Source organism: Eptesicus fuscus, chromosome 7 (genome assembly GCF_027574615.1).
Source record: "Eptesicus fuscus isolate TK198812 chromosome 7, DD_ASM_mEF_20220401, whole genome shotgun sequence".
NCBI lineage: Eukaryota > Metazoa > Chordata > Mammalia > Chiroptera > Vespertilionidae > Eptesicus > Eptesicus fuscus.
Genome location: NC_072479.1, coordinates 70435271 through 70460238, shown reverse-complemented (window position 1 = coordinate 70460238; position 24968 = coordinate 70435271). Strand labels below are relative to the sequence as shown.

Sequence of the window (24968 nt, the reverse complement as noted above, 5' to 3'; positions counted from 1 at the left end):
ATTTTTCAGTTTCCAGCCCCAATCTAAAAATAACTGCGCATATTCTCTAAGTAAGGTAAAAGTTAGTCACATATCACTTTCTCTATAATTAAACAAAGGAGCTAAGAATATATGTATGAATATAATCAATTTCTCTAACCACTGTCAAGTGGTATAATAAAATTACTATTTCACAAATGTTTATTAAAACATCTACTGATGGTGGGAGTAGGTTAGAAGGGATCAATGGGGGGGAGCAGGAGACATCTTTAATACTTTCAACAATAAAGATTTTTTTAAAATAAGTGGAGAGATTTTAAACAAGCAAACAAAAACATCTAGTGAGAATGGAGGGTAGAGCTAAAGTTAGTGTTTTTTTCCTCTTGGAGATAGCTGGTGAAGAAGGGAATATATATATTTAAAACATACATACTTAAATATTACCAAAATATTTTACTAAAATATTTTAGCCAAAGATTAAATACAGAGTAGGGCAAAATTAGGTCTACAGTTGTTCTTATGGAAAATAATACAATATTAAACTGTAAAAATATCCAATGTCCCAAAAAGCAGTTATTTGTGTGATAATTTGGTATGCCCAAAGCCCTCCTCAGCAATGAAAATCCCATACACAGTAATTGAGTTAACATGAATTTTGAGTATCTGGACCATTGCTTACATGTTAATATTTTCTTGCATTTTTAACCCCACATGTCCGGGAGCTTGATTATTGGCTCTCTGGTTTTCCTTCTTCAATGAAGCATAGAGAACAAGCTGGGAAGTGAGGTGTTTGGGAAATCGTATGTGGAAGAGGTGGTGGGAAGAAGACAGATGAGCTTTTTCCCACTGAGAAACTGCATTTTCTATCTTCCCAGGCAAAACAAATGGGTATTCTTTTCATACCATTTTCAACGGTACCTTAGGAAAGTCTTGTCATTTAACAAATATGTCATACACTTAGATTAACAGGAAAGGTTTTATAAAATAGTGTGACTAAAGAAAATGACTGTACCAAACCCAGCAAATTGTTGAAAATGTTAAGTGCCAGCATGTTCTAATTGGGACTCTTAATATAGCTCTTATTTCCTACGGGCTTAGAGTACTTGATGTAAAGAATGGAGTGCAATGATAATGATATATTCCCACTTGGTCATATAGGACCAGCTTCATACTCAATATATTCACTAATGACTAAAACATCTGGCTATTAACATACGCTAGTTGCCCCTCCCCCCCCCCCCCCCCCGCTTTTTTGATTAACTGCCATGGGTCAAATGTCTCTTCTATACAATTGATTCATTTATTTTAATGGCTGCCTTTTAATTTTAGTCTTTTCTTGCTTGCCGCCACCCATCTATATATGTAATCAGTAGAAAACAAAATGTGACCATACTTTCTGGTGGAAAGACTTCATCTTAAAAGTGAAAATTTTGAAAGTTTGATTGTTGAAAGAAATAGCTTAGAATAATGCCACCAAAGGCTGGAAATTGCTCCTTTCAAAGGTGCCATTTTTATGAGATAAGAATTTAGTGTTTAACAGTTCCTTTGGAAAGAATAACGTGTTGTATAAAGGTGTATAGTAACCTTATGAAGAAGAGCATTATTACTGATACAAACCATTGTGAATGGGTGAAATTGTTAAAGGGATAACGTTGATAAAGTTTTCATGCACAGGCAAAATGTATTCACCAGGTTTCTAGGTGGTAGTCTGCTTTTACTTTGTAATTTGTAGTCCTCAAAAGACTTAAAGTCCATCCTTATACTTAGGTTATATAGGTCAGTCCTCTTTATTTTTTCTAAATTCCATCTTAATGTCCAGCGGTAATATATACATACATATATGTTATATATTGAGGCATCTCTACTATGTAAGCATGAAATAATTGCTCTTTTCGTCCTTCTAGCTCCCAAACTGTGAACACCTACACAGAATTCTGATGTAGCAGAAACTAAATAAACATTTCTATAACCAAATCATTGCATGTTACTGCCATTCAAAGTGTACCCTGTTCTGTTATATACTGTTTTTAGTGAAAGAATGTGTAGTCTTCTAGAACTACATTATGATCTTTGTCTGATCATAGTTTTTTTTTCTTCATAATAACAAGGTAGTGTTTACTTACCACAATATTATTATAACTCAGTAAGTCACCTGTGACAGTATAAAGAAAGGAAATGCTTTCTGAAAAGACTGGAGATGTTCATTTAGAATTTTAAGTGGTAATTTTGGAATTCATTTGCCAATGCCAACCTATGGTCTCAAATATATAATTTTTTAAATTGATTTTTAGAGAGAGAGGGATAGGGAGAGAGAAACATCAATATGAGAGCAGAACACCCCATATAGGCCCCCACCGGAAGGGATCATCAAGCGGCATCCTGGGCATGTGCCCTGACCAGGAATCAAACCAGCAACTCTTCAGTGCACAGGACAACTCCCAACCAACTGAGCCACACCGGCCAGCACTATGTAATTCTTAATATAGATGTTAAAACTGTATTTGTATGATTGGATAAATGTTGATTTCCCTAACTTGGTGCCAGTTTCAAAGGATAAGTCTCTTAGATACCATAATTAAATTTGCGTTTAAACCTGATCCTAAGTTTCTTAATCTTAATTATTCTGGAGTATTGACTTAGAGACATTTATTATCCTGTTCTTACGAAAACTCCAACAGGACATTTTGACATAGCATAATGATGGTGATGACAGGAAATGCATGTGAATGAAAGATTTACTTCTAATTTCGGTGTTTTTCAAAGCTCATTGTCACCCTTCCCTAGGCAGCCTCTTCAGACTTCTCTAACAGCACCCTAATACATATTATTATAGATTGGAAAAAGAAAATACAAAATTAATAAATACTAATACAAGAATAAACTGTTTCGCATCTCACATCTGTAAACCTAATTATGCCCAACTCTGTAAACCATCAGAATAACTAAGGACTGGTAACACCTATTTACCCAAGAGCACAAAGTTAGCAGCAGATCTGGAAAGACTTTGGAGTTCTGGGATATTGGTTATAGTGCCCCAGACAGCAGGATGGTATAGAAAGAGCATGAGGCTTTAAAGTTAGACAAACAAGAGGTCAAATTCATCTCTACCACTTACTAAGTTACCTGGGTCAAGGTTAAATTACCACTCCGATGCTCATCTCTAAAACAGAAATCATGGCGATAACTATGTATGTGATGTGCTGGGTAGATATACCATAGTGCTCATGAGATGGTAACTATCCTTCCTTTCTCAGTCTACCTGGATCAGTAGATTTAACTGTGTTTTTCCATTGTTTCAAAATAAGCATTGATTGATAAATATTTTGTCTATAGATTTTTTTTAATCCTGAAAACTCCAATACTGACCCACAACCCATATCTACAATTCTGAAAAAGCTTTGAAAACGGAGAGTGTATTCCTAACCCATGTGGTCACTATATCTGGCTTGACGCAAACTATAATTAAGGAGCCAAATCTGACTAGCCTATTTATAGTACAGTTTATTGATTCCACTTACGTGAACACTGTGTGAATATCTATTCCATCTACGTGAATACCATTTCACTGCAGAAACACAAATGTGTTTGATTTAACAGCACTGCCTCAGACCTTCCCCCACTAGGGGAGGTGATTCAAACGTCACATAATAGCATTATATGCCCTGCATTTCCTTTTCAAAATCTTAAATCTAAATTCCTACATACAGAAGTACCACTACAGGTACCCTACATGCAACAATGACTTCCTATACGAGTTTCTGAACTGGGTATTAATTTGTCATCCCTTTGCCCTTCCATCACTCCACACAATACACACACACTCCTAAATTCCAAAGTACTGAGGCCGACGTCACCGCATTAGGTGAGTTATGATTTCTACTATTACTTCCCTGGGCTTTATTCTCAGATCATCCACTAATTATTTATGTACCCTTCTGCACATATTCAGGCCTCAATATCCTTATGCATAAAATATCAGGTAAACAAGCTTGAAAAATGTATCTTCTAGAAAATTAAGATGTCAGTCAAGACAGCAAAGTGGCCTCAGCACAATATGAAGAAGTGGCTGATTTGTGAAAGAATTTCCATGACATCAAAATCAAGGACAGTGTTCCATGATTCCAGAGAAATGATCTCTCTACCAAGTCAACAATCCCCTTCCAACACTCTTTTTTTTAAAAAGCAATAAAAGAAAAAAAATGATTCATGCAAGGGTCCTCAAACTTTTTAAACAGGGGGGCCAGTTCACTGTCCCTCAGACCATTGGAGGGCCGGACTATAGTTTAAAAAAAACTATGAACAAATTCCTATGCACACTGCACATATCTTATTTTGAAGTAAAAAAACAAAATGGCAAAAACACCCGCATGTGGCCCGCGGGCCGTAGTTTGAGGATGCCTGGTATATAGCATATGCCACCTCTGGGCAAAAATAAAAACAAAACAATTATTCTTGAGTACTTGTGTTTCAGTTTCAAACTTACTATGACGTTTAAATTCCTTCTGTAGTTTGCTGATCTGGTTGCTTTTTATCCTGTTTCCAGATAGAGTTTTCACTTTCTTTGGTTTCAGTGTAGTCTTCAGACTGGGTCCTGCCCTTGCATCTACCACCTGGAAGAAAATACTGAATATTTAATACCATTTTAAAAATGACACCTCTGTATTCCTTTGGTTCAGACAAATGCCTATTTGAAGGAGCCCAATTTCAGAACCACAGTTTTCTGTTAGAGTGTTTGAGAGTCCGTATAAACCTTTTTTTTTGGTCATTACATGAAATTTAAAAATAGTTTACTTCTAACCATTATGCTGTACACCTGAAATTAATATAAAATAATATTGAATGAAAACTGTAATTGAAAAGTAACATTTTAAAAATAAACAAAAATTACAGCGTATCAAGGAAAAATAAAGAATAGTTTATATAGTGGGGGTTTGTTTTGTTTTTTTAAAGTAGGTAATAGTAGGAGTCTGCTGGACAAAGACTTTAAATAGATTTATATATGGTGAGAATGGCCCATGTAGGTTAAGAAAAATTAAATTTAACAACTATCATTTCTATAGGATGTTTTGTAGTTTATAAAAAGCTTTCATATACTTTTGATTTCACCTTCACCACAAAGCAGTAAGGGGGATATTTTTGTTACTCCAATTTTAGAGTGAAGGAAAATAAGAGAAATTAAATTATTTACTTCACCTAGGCTAGTGAAAAGGGCAGGGTGAGTGGGAGGGGGACAAGGCTCAAATCAAGGTGTTCAGACCTATGCTGTAAACTCTTTCCACCACCCACCCCTAACCCCTGAGGTCACTTAAACAACGGCAATGGCATGTTCTCCGCCATCTAGCATGGACATGGGTTCAGCCAGTGTGGCCCCAATTCTCATGCACTCACTCCTATTTACTAGTTGCAGATTTCTACCCTTATGATGAAAGGTTGCCATCACCTTCGAAATCAAAATCTGGATCTCCTCCAGATGAGGCATTGAAGAAAAACTAGTTTTTTTCATAAGTTAACAGACCCTCAGAAACCTACCATAGTAATGTAAGTCACCAAAGGCTAGTGTAAAGCAAGTATAGGGAAAAAGGTAAAGAATAAATGACTGCCTGCTTAAAAACAATTAAGTTGTATAAATGTCATAAATCTTCTGAAAGCTAGCAAACAGAAGCGTTAACTAAGACTCAGTGCTGTTCTGGTCATCAAATATATTTTATGAAGAATTCTAGTGAAATTACAAAATGAAAGGTCAGAAGAACACACATTTATACACCAGTTTGATCTCAACTAGATTTAAACATAAAGGGTAACAACAGTTTTCATCTAATTGAGTGATTACTATGTTATACTTTGTCTCATTCAGTTCTCACAACCGCTGAGACAGCTATTATCTTTATGCTCTACAAATAAATGTAACTTGCCCAAAATTCACAACTAGGAGGTGATAAATCCAGGCCTGATTAAATACCGACAGGCTCATTAGTACCAACAGGAGTTAGGATAAATGTCATCCTGAGAGATGAAAAAAAGGCTCATCTGATTAACTCTAGGAATTTCTGCGTTAAACCTAAAAATATGTGAAATGTATATTGTGAATTTCTGGGGGAAGTGGATACAGCCTTAGGGACATGCCACACCAAGGTATTTTGCTCCCAGGCAGGACAAAATGTAAAACAATTGTATCTAAGTGGCAACTGTTTTTCTTTATTCTTTTCATACTTTTCCATCCTAGGAACATTATTACTTCCTACATAGGGGGGAAACTAATGTTACTTTAAATATAACAGGTATAATTGAGAAAGATGACAGATGCACTAACGTGATTCCAGTTTTTTTTGGATCCTGCTGGCAATTTCTTCCATCTTTTCACAAGCAGGACACAGGCATTACAGATGTCTCCTGAACGTGTCTCATGCAACCTGATAAGAAAACAACCAAGCCTTTATTGGTCTCCTCTACATTAAAGAATTCAAGCAAGTACATTCCTTTAAGAAAAGAAGTTCCTAGATGCTATTTCTAATCACCTGGGATGATCCAGTTCCACTGTTTCTGTAATATATTTAAGAAATATAATTAACTTTCAGATTCAATAAACCACATTTTTATACGTTGCAAAAATGTTTTAAAATTTAACAACAGTAAAATTTAGACCTAGAAGAGATCCTGGTCACCCACCAGGGTTTTAAATAATATTGTCCAATTGATCTTTCTTGAAATATGTATAGATGCTTCGGAAGCAACAAAATGCCGTCCTTTAAAATAACGTGCGATGACCCTGGCTGGGTGGTTCAGTTGGTTGAAGCGTTGTCCCATGCACCAGGAGGTTGCAGGCTGAATTCCAGTCAGGGCACGTGCCTACGTTTCAGTTCGCATGTGGGTTGGGGCGAGTGCAGAAAGCAACCGATAGATGTTTCTCTTTCTCTTTCTCTCTCTCTCTCTCTCCCTCTCTCTCTCTCTCTCAAAATCAATAAAAACATGTCCTTGGGAGAGAATTAAAGGAAGAAAAAAAAAGTAATAACAATAAAGAAAAAAAAAAAGTGTGATGGTATTCTAGTTTCACAACAAACAAAACCAGAGGCTCTGTAATTTTTAAAAAGTTATTATGTCTGCTAAGGGAGAAAAATCTATGAAACTAGTCACCAAGTTGTTATATCTCTGAGGAACTTCCATTTATTACATTTGTCCACGTCAGAAAAATACTGATAATATTTATTATGTACACAATTGGAAATGAAGACATTAGGAGGAAAATATAATTTAAAAAGGCAAGGTCAGTGAACCCTTTTTGACAACCCTGAAGTCTAGGATTAAGAATAAATAATCAACAAATGTTTTGATAAGAAAAACAAAGTGGTGAAATTAATTTCTAACATGGGAACTAGTTCAACATTATGTATTTTATTTCATCCAAGGGTTTGTTGGGAAGTAAATTCCACTTCATTAAGCAGTGGATTATTATCAAAAGATAATGAAGAAAATTTATATAAAATAAATGCTAACATACCCTGACAGGTTTCAGGGCAGAACATTAAGTCTTATTACTATCCTCAGCAGGTTAGGTTAAACTATATTCCTATAATTTAGAAAAACAATATAAATGACAGAAAACTACTAGAGGATAGCTAGTATAAGAGAAAATAAGGGTAATTTTTAAAATCTCTTTATACATACTGAAATTAATGAACAGAAAATGTTTGTTTGGTTACAACTTTGAAGTGGATTCCAATTAATTCAGTAGTTCCTCATAAACTGGAAACAGGTAGGCTGTCAGTATGTTAGATTGGTTTTAAGAGCAAGGGCCTTAAAACAGCCTAGATTAGAACACAAGTGATTTTAAATATTAGCCACATTGCTCCAATCGCCTTGCTGGGAAATATTTCTGCATGCTGTGACCTATTTCACGCTAAGAATGATACAAACATCAGATGATCTTACCCAAAACAGCTCTGGAAATCCTTCTCATAGCGTTTACTGTCCGTGAATCGAGAACTGGAGGACTTAGCTCTGCAAATACAGCAGCCTTCTATACTTCGGTACATCTTTGGCTTGTGAAAACCAAACATCTTTTCTTCTAGGCAAGTCTGTAAAGCCAAGGGAATTGACACAGCTTGGTTGAGGGCTATTAACAAGAAACCACTAAAGGAGAGAGCTCTCTGCTCCACCCCACCCCCAGCAACTTGGTATTACACAGCCAAGCCAGAAAGCAGGGCTCTGGGGAAGACCTCTCGCATCTTCCTCCATTCTTGGCACTAGCATGACAAGGGTGTAAAACACACAGAACAGCTCAGCTATTTAACAAGGCCTCTACCATCTCCTCCTACCTTCCTGGCAAAGACTCATTCTAAAAATAGGGGATGGGAGGCATTTTTAAAAAAATCAAGTTTTAAGTAGAAAATACAACTCTGTCCGCAATCCTATAAAAGGATGGAATCAGACGCAATGAAGGGTGTGTCTTAACATTTAAGCTAAGGCACTACCCTTTATTTTGCTCCTCTGCATTCGTGTGATTCCCCTCTGGGGAAGTTTTGAGCATTTACCATGACCACTAATTATTTGATACTAAGCATACAAGTAATGCATCAACGCACACAACTTCTGCCCTATGGGAAACGAGGGGATTTCTTCTATGATAAATGGGAAGTCCTAAACAGGCAAGTTGGCCCTGAATTGAAACTACAGAAAGGAGGATGTAAAATTCACAAAAAATCCAGTTAGACTGTAAGAGCAATAATTTCATAAATCATGAAGATGAATTAAGAATAAGCTCATTGGTCTGCCTCTCAGTTGTTACAGAGGTTTTTGGAGCTTTTACCAGGTTCTGTGTCTGAGCACAGTAATGGTGGGACTGGGAAGGTGTTCAAGAAATGCAGAGTCATATAAACTGTGACTCCGATGATCAAAAGATCTTAACATCAAGCAAGGAAGGAAGAAATAGTTCTAGGGCTAGATGCAGCAAAAATGTAGCGGACAGTACATGTGCACCTTAGAAGTAATTTAAAATATCCAAACCAAGGGGCCAGCTTTACCAGAACATCTGGACAAAAAGAGGTGATGAAAAGGCAATGAATATAGGAACTAAACCCCAATGGACAAGTCTAGCGGGTGTGAGTGTGTGTAAGAGACCAATTACAAATTATCACAAAAGCACCATAGAAAGTATCAGTAATAGAGATTGTTAATACCAATTAGATTTGTGCCCATAGTTTTGGGACTTATAACCACAGAACACCATCCTCCTTTCAAAGTTCTTTAAAAAATATATGTGTAAAACAAAAACTTCAGTATTTGTCTTTGAATATTCTCTTGCCTGACCTCATTCCATTCCAATTCTGGTTACTATACTAGACAAATATTTAAGGAAGTGATTCAGAGAAATAACCAAATATCCAGGCATTTTGTTTGTGTGTGCATGAAATTGAGGGGTTCTGAAATACAGACAGAGGCTAAGAAAATATTTTACTAGCAATTCATCAGCTAAACACTGGAGCTTTCCTTTTAAGCAGAGACTACTGTTCATCAGAAGTTCATTAATGTTTTTGTTGGTGAGGGACACAGGGAGAGAAGGGAGATGGGATGGGGCAGAAGGCCCCTGAGTCATTTCAATAAGTCTAAACAGTTACTTCAATTTAAGAATTGTTAAAACAAGAAAACAAAATATTCTTAGCTGATTAAATAAATAGTTGTTAAATGAAATAATTTGGAATTTTATTGTTTTTAGAGGGAAAAAAATGAGGAAGGTGCTCTATACATAGCAGGAAAAAGGTATAGTGAGGCCTGTGAAATAAGGCAGATATTTTTCTTCAAACTAACAACCAGGCTTCATGATAAATGAAAACAAAATGCCCTCCTGGAGAAACCATTGCTTTGGAAAAAACAATGTCAAACGACACAGGATCATAGAATGTTTTAAAAAGAAGTGCTAAGCAAGTGTAAGTTATTGCTTTAACTTTCATATTCCTGATTTGCTGCAAAAATGAAACACAACTCTCTGATCCTCACACCAACCTGTGGGCTCTCAAAGTCCCCTAACCCTGCATTACCACCAAGAAGGTCAAAAGTCCACAAGTTCCTCTTACCGTTGCCAGCTCCATCAATAGCCCTAGGAAACTTCAGCCTCCCTTCTCAGCAAGGACAAAGGAAGTCCAGCAGAAAGGCCAGTTCATTCCATTAACACACAGACCAAATCCTATTACAAAAGACAGATTCCTATCGCTACCCTCACAATCCCGTCCTCCCACAAATAAACATGCCATCAAAACTGTACAGCATTCTGACCATCTCCAATGTATGAACTACCTTCACCCAGGCTGGATCTGACCGAGAAGCCAGTCATCAGGCTGAGAAGCTATTAAGGAAGGCGAGGGCTCTAGCCTTCTGTACTGAGCAAACACTGCTGTTTCCTCTTCAACAGCTGCTCCGGTGAATCCGTGTGTTCATTTCCAATGATTCCTTTTGTCAGGGGGATCTCCACCAAACGTGCCCAGCGGTTCCCCCTGCAAGGTATTTCATTCTTCAGTTTGAAGAATCTTTTTCTTAAGACATCCGGGAACATAAAATAGCTTGATGTGTTCTGATTGGTAAACCTTTATGCAGCTCTGTGACCTTATGTTTTTACTGACAAAAATTCTTCTGTCTAAACATCTGAGGGGGATCTAAATCCTAGGGTTCACCCTCTTCTAGCAAGTGCTAAATTCAGTAAAAGTGCAGGACACGTGTCCTACTACAACAGACAAGTAGTGCAAGGACCTTTTAAAGGATGATTATTTAATAAACCCCTTAAAACTTTTCCGAGCTTATTTCAGTACTTGAGAGGCACCTGGGAATCTGCAGCGAATACACAGGGGTTTCACTTCGGGCTTTGTTTACAGCAACCCCATTAAGTAATGGTTGGCTTTAACCACTATGAGCTTTAGGGAGCCCAGAGATTAAATGAAAATTTTTTCACAAAATCTATAGATGCACTAAAGCTTTTTTAAAAATTAAAAAAAAAAAAAAAACACCTACCTGATCTGTGGAAGGAAACCAAGCACACAAAATGGCTCTGAAACCAAGTTACTTTGTGTGTGTCTGTGTATGTATGCACACACCCGACAGATAGATGATAGATAGATAGATAGATAGATAGATAGATAGATAGATAGATAGATAGATAGATACAGAGAGAGATGAGTGTGGCACAACTTGATTGTAAACTTGGGATGTCTGTTATTTCAACGAACCTATAGTTCTTTAGAATACTTCTTTCCTAGTCCTGCATTTATGCAATATTAAATGATTCCTCCAGAACAATCTATTTTATTTGTTCAAATGGTACTGTCAGCTATTAAACTACTCATGACTTTTGCATCTTTCTCATAGCATCACGTCACTCAGCACTATGTTTTAATAGAAGGAAGCTAACACCATCTGCTTCCTAATTAATGAACAGTTACACATGAGAGTGGACCCCATACAATCTCACCCTTATGTGTGTGCGTAGGGAAAGCAGAAGAAAATTAAGCTTTGAGATAAAGCCAAAAATAAGGTAAGTCTTAAAAATGCTAATTAAAAAACTGTCATTTGTCTTCTAAAATTCAGATAGTGATGATGGGAGCAAAACTCTGTAAACATACTGAAATCCACTGAATTGTACTATTTTAGAGTAAATTTTATGTTATGGTATGTGAATTATTTCTCAATAAGCTTGTGTTTAAAAATAAAAATAGACCGGGCTAGGAATTCTTCTGTCTTTATTCATCTTTGTAAACTCAGCATCTAGAGGAGTGCCAGTCAGTAGATACGCAATTTTTTTTGAAAAGCTGTCATTTGTATAACACATCATGTTTTTTGAAGAACTTTCATTGACATTATTATTATTAATTTGGGGGGGGGGGGAGCTACTGTCATCCAACGAGCCACAGAATTTTACTATACTATAACAGTTAAAGACAAATCAGCCACACTAAAACTGCTGTTCTGTCCAATTTAGTTCAATCTCCCAAAGTTAAAAAGATTACATTTAATAGCTAAGTCAGAAAACACCTTATACTGACAACTAAAAGTGAATTTTTTAAATGTAACAATTAATTTGAAACATTTGTTTTGATTGATTTGTTGAGATTTCTTCCACTTTAAAGCTGTAATTTCATAAACATCTAATGACCAACTTAATGAAATGATGGGGAATGTATCCTTCGTGTTGAGACAGGAAAAGGTATGGTGACCACTTGTATATCGAAGATACAAAAGAGACAATTTGAAACTAATCTAATGAGATTATGAAGCCAAAGATCAGGGTCAATGTCATAAGGTGAGTTTGCTGAGCTTAATATAACATAAATGGTAAAGAAAAGGAATCTTCACAGCAATAGCCAATACTGAAGGGATATTATTCAAGGAAAAGTCTTGCGATAAATAACTCAAAGCTCAAAGATGATCGCTTATAAATTTTCAGCCTTAAAAAGAATGCAGCACACATCTACAACATGGGCAGGGAGGGAACTAGCCAAGATATTTTGTCCTGTGCAATAAGCAAGCCGAACAATAGTTACAAAGTATAATCCCATGGCATGTTTTTAAAATGAGATCTCAAACTTTAAAAACCTGACATTTAAAAATGGATTTTTAAAAACTGATAGCTAGTGGTTGCCTCTGAGGGGTGGCAAGAATGAAGGAAGTTTACTTTCACTTTACTCCCTTCTATATTGCTGCTTTTTTTTTTTTTAATACTGCCTTTTTTAAATTCAAGAGTACCATGCCCCAAAACCTTAAGTTACCATCACACCTTGACTTAACTAAAGAGGAACCTGAAAAGGCTTAAACCAACTTCCTCAAAGACCCACAGATGAAGAGATACACATTAGGAAGTATATTAGGCAGGAGAGAATACAGAATAGACCAGTAAGATCAGACTAGACGGAGAGCAAAATGGGAAGGAAACTGCTGAGAAGAGACAAGCGAACCATTTGTCAAGTGGGAAGGAAGCAGCGGTGAAAAAAAAGACAAAAGGAACCAAGCAACCAAAGACAACTTAGAAGTGAAAGAGACTCATTAGAGTCGAACTTTAAATGACAGGATGATGGGAAAGGAAGAGAAATAAATATGGTAAAACACTGATCAAAAGCCGTGAGAACCTTGAGTTGCTGTAATTGACAATGCTACCCTTGACATCATTTTAGTCAATGGTATGCTCTCCTTAATCACATATACTGTAAGTACAAGACCCAGTAAACACTAACAGTGTAACTGGAGCAACACTTCACAAAGGGTCAAACAGGACTGCCCCGTTGTGTTCTCAGGCTGCTAGGCCACTTGGTTGCTGTATTCAACAATGAGACATGTTTTGTCAGAGCTTAAGGAAAGCCATGGGGCAATCAAACACTATTGTTCCCTCTTACCTGCGCCTAGATACCGACCCACATGCCAGCATCAGTGGTTCACAATTTATTTATTCTCTTTTGAGGGACAAATTTAAGTTTCCCTGGAGGCAAACTTAGACAGGGTGGTGAACCTTACTGGTTACCAACAGCCTCTCCAAACATGTACCCAGTCTTTGAAAAATCATGTGGTAAAATATGTATAACTGTGGCCGCCTATGGAACCCACACTTTGCAGAAGAGCCCAGAACTCATCGTACAGGAAAAGGGTCAAACTCAGAAATAAGTCTTCAGCTGAAACAGCATAAGTTTCAAAACTTTCTTTAAAGATCAGTTTATTGTTTTTTGGGGTTGTTTTTTGTGTTTTTTTTTTTTAAAGAGAGGAAGGGAAGAGAGAAATATTGATGGGCTGAATCCTGCCTACCCCACAATGGGACGGAGCCCTGACTAGGAATCAAATCAGCAACCTCTCAGTGCAAGGAACCACAGTGCCCAACCAACTGAGCCACTGGCCAGGGCTCGATATAAAAAATTGTTTTAAAAAAATTACAAATGCACTCTGGCCAGTGTGGCTGTTGGTTGGAATGTGGTCCCATACACCAAAAGGTAGTGGGTTTGATCCCTGGCCTGGGCGCATGTGGGAGACAACCAATGGATGTTTCTCACATCAATGTTTCTCCCTCACATCAATGTTCCTCTCTATATATCTATCTCTATCTCCTTCCCTCTCTAAAATTTTTATGTTTTAAATCACAACTCCAAGTCTGTAAGTTTTAGATAGGATACCTATCTAATAAAAAGAGTAATATGCAAATTGACCATCATTCCAACACAAGATGGCTGTCCCCATGTAGTCAAAGATGGCTGCCCCCATGTGGACACAAGATGGCTGACACAAGATGGCCGCCACAAGATGGCCAGCAGGGGAGGGCAGTTGGGAGGGACCAGACCTGCAAGGGAGGGCAGTTGGGGGTGATCAAGCCTGCAGGGGAGGGCAGTTAGGGGTGACCAGGCCGGTAGAGGAGGGAAGTTGGGGGCAACCGGGCCTGCAGGGAAGAGCAGTTGGGGGGGACCCAGGCATGCAGGAGAGAGCAGTTGAGGGGACCAGGCCTGCAGGGGAGGGCAGTTAGGGGTGACAAGGCCTGCAGGGGAGCAGTTAGGCATCAATCAGGCTGGCAGGGGAGTGGTTAGGGGGTGATCAGGCTGGCAGGCAGAAGCAGTTAGGGGGAATCAGGAAGGCAGGCAGGCGAGCAGTTGGGAGCCAGCAGTCCTGGATTGTGAGAGGGATGTCCGACTGCCCATTTAGGCCCAATCCTACTGGGATCGGGCCTAAACGGGCAGTCAGACATCCCTCGAGGGTCCCAGGTTGGAGAGGGTGCAGGCTGGGCTGAGGGACACACACCCTGTACACAAATTTCATGCACCAGGCCTCTAGTAATACTACGTCCTCCCATTTTGGTAGTGCAAAGAAATACTGGGCCTCCAGTTCTAGATTAAGAGTGATTCCAGTGGATAAGAAAGTTGTAATGGTTGAAGAGATGGTATTTATTTGCTCTTAAAATATATATATTATATATGTATATATATGTATACTAGTAGCCCTGTGCACAAATCCGTGTGCCAGTAGCTCGCCTGCCGCCCTCCAGTAGCTCTCCGCCTCCTGTAGCTCCCTCCACCCCCGCCCCGCTCTCATAGCTTGCTGCCCTGCCCCCTCCTGTAGGCTCTCCACACCCGCTTGTAGCTCACTGCCCCACCCTCCTGCTGGTCCGTGATCACGTCATTACGCGGTCAGTCGTTATGCTTCATGGCGTAACGACCATTTGCATATTACATCTTTATTATATAGATTTTTATTGAAGGCAAAGTAGATATAGAAACATCAATGATAAAAGAGAATCACTGATCGGCTGCCTCCTGCACACCCCCCAACCCGGGCATGTGCCCTTGACTGGATTCGAGCCCGGGACCCTTCAGTCTGCAGGCCAACACTCTATCCACTAAGCCAAACCAGCAAGGATACTTTTTTTTTTTATTCTTTACCAGAGGATGCTTGTGTTTTTTAAATATACTTTTTATTGATTTTTTTACAGAGAAGAAGGGAGAGGGATAGAGTTAGAAACATCAATGAGAAACATCGATCAGCTGCCTCCTGCACACCCCCTACTAGGGATGTGACCGAAGCCAAGGTACATGCCCTTGACCGGAGTTGAACCTGGGACCCTTGAGTCCGCAGGCCGATGCTCTATCCACTGAGCCAAACCGGTTAGGACGGATGTTTTTATTGAGAGAGAAACATGGATTGGTTGTCTCCCATACATGTCCCGACTGGGGACTGAACCCACCTAGGTATGTGCCCTGACTGGAATTGAACCCAAAACCTTTCGGTGTACAGGAAGATGCTCCAACCAACTGAGCCACCTGACCAGGGTAGTATTTATTTGTTTTTAAGGGATCACTTAGGAAATGTAACTATCGTGAATCAGATGAAAAGAGCACTGTAATTAGTTAATTTGGAGTTTATTTCTGCTTTTATCTTTACAACTGAATAGAAAGTCACTTCTAATTTCATTTATCCCTTTGCAATACTAGGGTGAAATCTCACTTATACTTTCCAGGGATGCTGTGAAGCAAGCGTATGAAAATATCAGTCTATGTATACCACGTATTTTCTTGAATTGGGGACTTGCACATTATAGAAATGTGAACTCTATCTGTCCCAGGACCTGCACAACAAATTAAACTGAGGGTAGAACATGATTTCTGAAGGCTTTCTTTTAAGCCACGGTCATGAAACTGGACCATACTCCTTACTGTGAAGCTGTGCTCCCATTATTAAGACTGACAAAAATGTTAAGAAAGGGGGTATGGTAGTACACATCTGGTCTAACCTCAAGAAGTTCCTTAAGCTCTCTGACCTTTCCATTTCTCTTTATAAAATAAGGATAAATCCCTACTCTTTGGGATAATATCTGTAACAAAGCACCAACACAAGGACTGGCGACCCTAACCTTTAAATGCCCTAAATTGATTACACATAATCTTGTCTTCCAGGAATGCTCTTCCTGTGTTCACCTGTCTCAGTTAGCATCCATATTGTCACACAAAAACTATGAACTCTTATATTACAACTGGACTCTCCCTTAGCATCCTGGGCATGGCCCCCCCCATATCCACTGTGTATGAAGTCCTTACAGATTCTGCTTCTTCACTTCTCTGGTTTCATGCCCCTCCCACCCCTGTTTGTCCCTCATCATGGTGCTTGAACTGTCAGAGCCTCATAACTAATTTCCCTGCATTCTTCAAACAGGTGGTATCTTACTCAAGTTCAAATATTAATCATCTCTTCCAAGGTACTAAACACTGGCTTCAAGATAATATCTAAAATCCTTGGCAAGAAATTCAAAGCTTTGCAGGATCTGGTCCTGCCTTCCAGCTGCTCCCAATTTGGAATTCTGATATTCCAGGAGTGTCAAACCAACTTTACTAACTAGCCACACATCTCAGGCTGTTCTTTCTGTTTGAGATAGTTTCTCCTCCATCCCCTTAACCTGGGAAAAAAAATATTTTTGGGGGGGGGTGTGGGGAGGGGAGGCTTCTTTAAGAATTATTTCTTTTTACAAAATCTTTCCAGTCCTTTATTAGAATACTTAACACACAGGATTTCACATATTTATTTACTGTATTATCTCCTCTACTCAGTGATTAACTGTTGCAGGGCAGGAACTAAGTCTTACGGTGCTGACTATACACAGCACACAGAAACAAGTGAAACTTACTAACTGACCTTGGAATGGTGGAGCCAAAATGGATCTGAACAGTGTATTTAAGGGCATGAATAAGAAAATGTGTCCACAATAAAGAAGTGTATTAAGGGCGATGTTCTTTTCGGTTGTACATTTGAAACCTGTATGGTTTTAAGAACCAATGTCAACCCAATAAATTCAATTAAAATTTAAAAAGATGTGTATTTAAAAACGGATGTCTTTTTTTAAAATACACTTTTATTTATTTTAGAGGAAGGAAAAGGGAGGGAGAGAGAGATAGAAACATCAATGATAAGTCATTGATCCTCTGCCTCCTGCACACCCCCTCCTGGGATCAAGCCCACAACCCAGGCATGTGCCCTGACCGGGAATCAAACTGTGACCTCCTGATTCATAGGTCGATGCTCAAGCACTGAGCCACGCCGGCTGGACTAAAAACGGATGTTTTGAATGGAGTCATTTTTAACGTTTAGTCTATAGATTTTTTTGGTAAGAAAAAATTGTTTTGAGGCTTACAGACTTCCAGAAAATGTAAACCAAATCAATTACTTTAATTACAGAAGATTAACAGTAAAGAATTCAATGCTTTCCTAACAATTGGTAGAAAAGTTATTTCTTGCTTATTTCAAGTAAGCATATGGGGAGGAAGAGGAGGCTAGGAAAATAATATGGGAGAAATTAATCTCAAAATGAGAGCTATCTAAACTCAGCATACGTTAGCATCAACCAAATTAAAATAACATTAAGCCAGATCAAACTTATAATAGGTGGAAACAACTAAATACAAGCTAGCAGTAAGTTGTTTTAGTTCAATGGAAACTTAGGTCTTGAATATGTAACAGTAAATTGTGCCTGTGACTCCTGTATTTCTAGTGCAAAAAGGAAATCTCCCTCCCTTCTTTTGGACGAGGTGCACTTCCAGATGATTTCCATAATACAGAAAACCTTCGCTGCTGATTCAATTAGAGGAGAAACTGGAGAATCAAAGAAAATATTTTCAATTTATAACCCTGAGTCAAAACTAAGTGTGGGAATTCCAGGACACTCTTGTGAACAAGAGAAAGCAGGAAGAAGTAAAACAGTTGAATCAGAACTTCATAAGGAACCAGGAGCTGGAGGTAGTGTCTTCCCAGAATCAGTTCCTGAAGGTGGGGGAGGGGGCCAAAGACTCATTCTTTCCACTCATCATTTACTGAGTATTTCCTCAGTTTGGTCTTCTGTAAAATGTCTACTTCCCGAAGTTGTGAGAATAGCAACAGCCAATATTTACCAAGCACCTTCCTTGCTTAATGATTTACAACCCCATGAACCCCATCACTGCTACTTTGCAGACGAGATTACTAGACCACAATGGGACTTATTTAGGATGACCAGGGCTTTGAAATTTAGGAATTTTAACCCCCGAGACTTCTAAACAACTAACCGAGTGCCTCAACAAATGTGCTCCCTTCCTTCTCAACCAATTATATTCCTAGCTTCTATTAAGGAAAAAAGGAAATGCCCTATTTTGAAAGCAACCTACTGTGTGCCTGGCATGGTGAATTAATGTCCTCATAACAGTTTAGAAAGTTGGTTTATACTTCAAATAAAAGCAAGCTTTCCCCAGTGAAAAATTTATTTTACATAGAAAATCATTCTCAAATGGCTTTCCTGACATAAATCTTCCTGAGTTTGAGCCCCATGAGCCAGGTTTTCCCAGGGTGCGATTCCCACTCTGGGGAAAAAGTGACTGACTATCCAGGGTCCAGATCTACAGAATTGAGAATACTGAGCAACAGCAGCTTTGAGGTTCTAGAATAAGCCACCAATTAAACTTTTCATCTCCAACCTCCCGCAAAAGTAACGAAAAAAGGGAAGGCAGCAGAGACCTTGTCTGTGTGTCTTGCCCACTCAGCTCATTCACCTTGATAAACCAAATCTCTGTTGCACATATCCCTGATATTGAAAATATCTGCAACTTAATAGTTTTATTAAGGTCTATATATTGTATTTGAAACGTCTCAGGATATTGAAATCCTCGCCGGAACTTGACTATAAAATACTAACTAAGAAAAAACAAACAAAGTATCTCAGTGTATTTGCAAAGTCCTTCATATGCATTTTAAACACATGACCCCGAGAAATGACTGCCCAAAGGAAGCCATAAAGTTATTAAATCCAAAGCTTTTCATTTTCTTCACATGCTCTTTGTATTCCCTTCAGAAGTTTACTGTTACTGATACTGTTTGCCTTTGGGTATCTGCAATTTGGTGAACCAAAACTTGGGGGAGAAATGTGATTATTTAATAACAAAACAATGAAAAGCAGAAAAAGGATTTCATTTGTACAGGTGTGGGGGCGTGGCCTCTGAGGATATTCTCTTTTCCCGTGATGATTACTTTTGGATTCTAACCCTCACACGTGATCTAAAATGCAGGCAAAAATCAGCAAAGAAGCAACAGATACGGCGGCTGCTTATTGGATGTCTAGACGGCAGGCAAACCCCAAATACCAAAGAAGCATCCATGTGTCAAACCAGCATAATTTTTGAGCTATGCCTGGGGTCACATACCAAAAAAAAAGAAAAGGAAAGAAAATCTAAGAGGGGTAACCAGAAGGTCAACCACAATTCCCAGGAACTGGGAAGAGGCCAGCAGGGATAGCACAGCTAGCCATAGTCATTCCCTGCAGCTTCCTCCCCAGCCCCCACATAAAATCTCCAAGGCCCAACTCCCTGTGTGCAGGCTTCTTCAAGGTCATCCTGAGATAACACAGCGAACAATCGCCAGACATTGAGCCAAGCGTACCTTTAGGGCCAAGAATTATATCCCCCTTTCCCCAAATCACTATATGAATACTTCAAATGCCACCACCAGGCTTTCTCCAACTTCACCAGAAACAAACTCCCATGCTTTAATTATTTAGGCTGAGCAATTAATAAACGTGTTCGGTTTTGCAACATACATTATTAAAAGGCTTCTCAAGTCTGGAGAACTGCAGTTCAAAAACAGGTGCTTACTGACAAGGTCAAATCCTCTTTTTTTTTTTTTTAACTATTCAAAGAAAAAGGGGAGAAAAAAGTTTTATTAACCTTCTTTTTTACGACAAGGTGAGGAGTTGGGGGGAAAGGATCTCGGGGGTAAACCTGTCTCCCCACAGGGACCATGCTTGGCTAAACAGTAATTCTTAAGTCTAGCAATCGGACGTTAGAGGAAGAAAATAAAAAAACAAAGAAATCGACGAGGGTCCTAGTTACCAGGACAAACTCTGCAGCGTCCTGCACCACCCAGAGAAACCACCACCACCATCCCAACCCAAACAAGCCTCGCCCCTCCCACACGCAAACACAAAAGAAGAGAGCAGCACGCACCCGGAGCCCCGGAACTTCCCCTCGGTGTTTTGTTTTTTTTTTTTTTTTTTTGCGTGTCGTCGGGGCTTGGGTCCCCGGAACGTGCGGGCCGGGGCTCAGCTGCTGGGAATGGGGGTGCTGGCCACACTCGCCGGTTTCCCAGAAAGCAGCCAATTGTCTCCCCTGCCCCCCCCCCCCCCACACACACACACACACACGGCAATCGGGTCCCCCACGGCCCTCGTGTGTCCCCAAACTGCGCCTCCCCCTTGGGCACGCGGTGACCCCCCCAAGAAAGAGGCACCGAGGTAGCCAAGAGCAAAGCTCCCCCACTGGATCTGTCGGTAAAAAAAACAGCTCGGGTCGGGAAGAAAGTTGCACGGGCGAGCTGCTGGCCGGGGCGAGGGCAGCCGGGGGGACACGGCGTCCCTCCTCCCTCACCTGCGCCGGAACAACGGGCCCCTCGCCGCCGGCGCCCGCCCGCCCGCCCAGCCCGGCCCGGCGCCTCCCGCAGGCCGCGCCTCCCTCCCGCACGCCGAGCTGCTGGGGCTTGTTCCTCCTCATGGCTTTGCCCTGACGTAATTCAAACATGGCAACAGTTCGACTTCAAAGGCGAAGCCCCAGACCTCCCAGACGCAGGCTCCAGGCCGCGGGTAACGGAGCGAGAACTCGGGGCCACGCTCTCCCCGGCCCCTTGGCCGTCGCCGCACCGGGACCCCGAGATGCCGCCTCCCTCGGCCGCCGCCCGGAGCGCGGAAGCCCGCCGCCTCCCCGCGCACCAGCATGGCACCTCACCCGAGTAGCGCCGCCAAAGTTTCCCCGCGAGGGGCACAGGGACAAAAGCCCCTCCCGAAAGTCGCCCGAACTTCAGGGGGGGGTCCCGGCCCGGACGGCCCTCCGCCCGCAGCCGCCCCGAGCGCCGGCGGGGCCCGCATGGGCAACACGCAGCTCTTTGTTTTCCGTCCAGCCCGGCGCTGCCTACGTGCAGCATCGGGATGTCGGATGGTTTCCCTGGGGCGAGACCCTTGGCGATCACCCCGGGGGAGGCTCGGCACCCCGCGCCCCGCGAGTCCGGAGCCCTCGTCCTCCCGACCTCCCCTCGGCTGCAGGCCCGTTTCGTCCCCAAGTTTTGCCCGGTCCTGGAGGAGAAACGCCCGGGTCCCCCGCCCCGCACCGGCCGAGAGTTGGTGACTTTCACTCTGCTTTTTAAACTGGCAAGACGCCATCATCAGCAAATCACATTGTCCTGCCGGGCGGCCGGACGCCACAGCGCCCGCATCTCCCTGCTGACCCGCAGCCGGACACTCCGACGAAAACCAGGTCGCAGCTCCAAGCACGTGGTCTGTCATGTTCGGCACAAAAAAAAAAAAAAAAAAAAAAAAAAAAAAGCAGTGCCCCGCGGACTGCTCTCACCCCTTGGGCGCCGACCACGCCGCTGCCTCCATCCCCAGGTCAGTGGGCGCGCACTGGCCATCTTAAGCCCCACACACGCGCCGGCCCTAGAAAAAAGCCCTCGCCGCGGCGCCCACCGCTACGCTACAGGTGAATACATGGCGAACGAAACTTGGGGCTCCCCAGACACCTCGGGCGCAGGCAGCGCTGCTTTGGGCGCGGTCCGGAGGCGACGAGGCGCGGGGGAGCCCGGGCTGCTGCCGAGCGGCCGCGTGTTGCTCTCATTGTCGCATCCCGTGTCCCTCCGGAGTTCGCCAAACAACGCCCCGCCGCGTGCACTTGGCAACCCCGGCACCGACCCAAAGGCCGATTTAAACCCCCCCTCCTGCCCCGCCAGCTCGCGAGCACACGCGGCAACTTAAGTTTTCCAGCCGAGGGGCGTCTACGGTCCACCTTCCTCAAAACACGCGCAAGGGGGGGGGGCTGCCATGGACTAAGCCACGAGGTCCAGCCGCGGAGCCCGACCACTCCCGGGCGCGCGCCCACACCGTGCACCGACCCGGGGGCCCCCTCCGCAATGGCCAGCGAGTCGTTTTTCCTCTCGGGCCTTTCACAGCCCCTGGGCTCCTCCGCGCCCGAGAACGCTGCGGCTGACAAAAAGAAAAAAAAAGTCATTGTCACCTTTAACGCGGATGCCCCAACTCCAGCGAATTCCGCACTCGTTCCCAGGCTCCACTCCACTTCCCCCACCGCAAGACTTTCGGTTTGCCTGCCGTCCCCTCCCCAAGGAGGAGAGACACACTTAAACGTGCGCGTACAAAAGAATCTGGGGTCTGGGGGGATCACGAAAACAGCGCTCCCCGCAATGCCATCTCCAAGACAAAACTTCCTGCGTGTGTGCGTGCGTGTTTGTGTGTGTGTATATGGAAGGACTGGGGGAGGTGGGGGAGATGAAATGAGAGGAGGGGGGGAAAAAAAGAAGCCACTCTGAAATCAAAGCCTAGGGAGAGTTTTGCACCAGAGGAATGGTTAAGAGTCACTCACCTCCCCAAAAGAGCCGTTCCACGCGCAGTAACGTCCCCGAGGTGCGGAGTGCACGCCAGGCCAACACCCCCCCGCGCCTACCGCTCCCTCCTCCTCCTCAACTGCCTTGTCTAGAAAGATTGTCTCCTGCAGTTCTGCAGTTGCTACCGCTGGCCGGGAAGGTGTAGATTCCGCTTTCCCTCTGCGCACGCGCGACTCCCGGTACAAAATTCTACTGAATCGAGCTCATTTGCATGCGGGCGCGCGCGCGTCGAGGGCGGTGAGGCGAGGAGGCCCGGCGGCCGCGCGCGCTCCCGGCGCCTCTATTGTCCTTTTAAGGGGAGAAGCGCCGCGGCGCGGGAAACGCGGCGGCCGGAGGCACACAGGGGCGGGGACTGCTTACTACAGGTGACGTCACATAAACAAACGCCTCCTGGGTGGAGGCGGCGGCGAAGGGGGCGTGGCGGGGTGGGAAAGGCGGAAAGGTTAGCCACCCGGGGCGGACGCTAGCCTGCGGGACGTGCTTGCCACCCTGAAGTTCTCAGGTAGCGCGCGGAGGTATTTCGCGTTGAAAAAAAAATCGTTCTGAAAGCTGTTTTGCAAAATGTTCACACCTGTGCCCCGTTTCTAGCCTGAGGTGGTCTTGCAAGCACCCAGACTGCATTTATAGGTCTCCTACGTTTCCTAAATTTTGTTGGACGTTAGATTTTTGAAGCTTTTTTTTTTTTTTTTTAGTCCTCTGGAGTCAGCAGAGGTTTATTTTTCGTGCAGTTTTAATGAGTCGTTTAATAAAGCCCCATTTGATAGTCTGTCCATTCACTAACTCCCACCTGCCCTCCTCCAACAGTAACCCAACCCAGAAGGATCCAGTTTTTTATCTCCACTTCGGCCTTCAGATGTCAAGCCTGTCCGAGTTCAAGGGTTGTTAATTTCCGTGGGACCAGTGTCACTTTCCTGAAAGACTCGTCAGTGGAAAGCCAGTAACCGAGGGCTGTGCACTCCTCCCCCAGCTGCTTGCAAAGGGTGTGTCACTCATCCAGAAGTAATACCCCTAACTGGTGGTCTTGGGAATTGGAAAAGTAGCCAGTGGAGTGCAGACTTTCCCTTATGGAACAGATAAATAAACCAGCAATCTAAACGCGTCTTGCCCCTGGGAGGGGAAAAAATAAAAAATAAAAATAAAAATGGAAGTAACTCTTCTCAGATTGGTAAGCGAAAAATGAAAAATAGAATTATTGTGAAATACCTTTATTCTGAGAACACAACGCCAACAGGCTGAGGAGCTGGTTTAGTGATAAATGGAGGGTGGGGAGAGAGGAAGGACGATTTGCCCAGAAACTTGATATTGGTCCCAAGCTACGAAAGTGTGCACATCAACCGTAAAACTTAATCATCTGCTGACAAGTTCCACTGCTTTCACTGTAGTGTCAACAATATGGATTTAAATAGACACTTCTGAAAACGCTACTTTAATTCAGCAGCCAATCCCTCGTATATACAACACAAACCCACTTCTGAAACCTTCAGTTAATGCTTCTTTTCTTTGGGTTCTGTAACATGCCACTTCTATAACTGTATGTGAAAACTCTATGTTTAATACCTGCAAAGGAGAAAGAAAACCGGACACCTCTCACTAAAATACCAGCTCCCGAAGGGCAAAAATTTTATATTGTATTCCTTTTTGTGTATTCCAGTGCCTAACAGAGTGCACCTCAAATAATAAACTCTAAGTAATTGCTTGCAAAATAAATAATTCAATGGACATTTTCAAATATATTATAGATTTATCTCAGTTCAAAACAACTTTAGTTTAGAATGTTTGCACTTACCCTAAAGTGAGTTTGGAAGTTACAGTGATCACCTCGATTGATATGAACCCTGTCCTTATAATAAATAGAACAGAACAGGCTTCATAACGTTCTGGGCTTTCGTTGGGGGCAAACTGGCCCCTGAGCATAAACTCCTAATTTCTTTTTGAAGAGAATTTTTTAAAGTTTCCTGGATTGTCTCAAGTATTTATTTGGTTTATGACAGATCCTCCAAAAGTAGTTTGAAATTAGTATATACAGTATTTTTGAAAGTATGAAAACTGCAAGTATTATAATTTTTTAAAACTTCAATTATTGCTTACAGGAT

The 24968-nt window shown here is 41.9% G+C and overlaps 1 protein-coding gene across 3 annotated transcripts in view; it reads right to left on the bottom strand.

Moving 5' to 3' along the window:
* Window positions 1–22984, bottom strand: part of SINHCAF (SIN3-HDAC complex associated factor) — a 33917-nt gene extending 10933 nt beyond the window's left edge. Inside the window, exons 1-4 of one of the 3 annotated variants that reach the window (XM_054719182.1) lie at window positions 22854–22984; window positions 7906–8051; window positions 6290–6389; window positions 4463–4589 (exon numbers count right to left, since the gene is read on the bottom strand). In XM_054719182.1, the coding sequence (XP_054575157.1) occupies window positions 4463–4589; window positions 6290–6389; window positions 7906–8033 (355 nt within the window). In that variant the 5' untranslated portion in view covers window positions 8034–8051; window positions 22854–22984. Of the gene's footprint in view, window positions 1–4462; window positions 4590–6289; window positions 6390–6494; window positions 6520–7905; window positions 8052–20438; window positions 20449–22853 lie in introns of those variants that run through there. The other 2 variants (XM_054719180.1, XM_054719181.1) reach the window with 2 other exon arrangements.
* Window positions 22985–24968: the final 1984 nt, after the last annotated feature.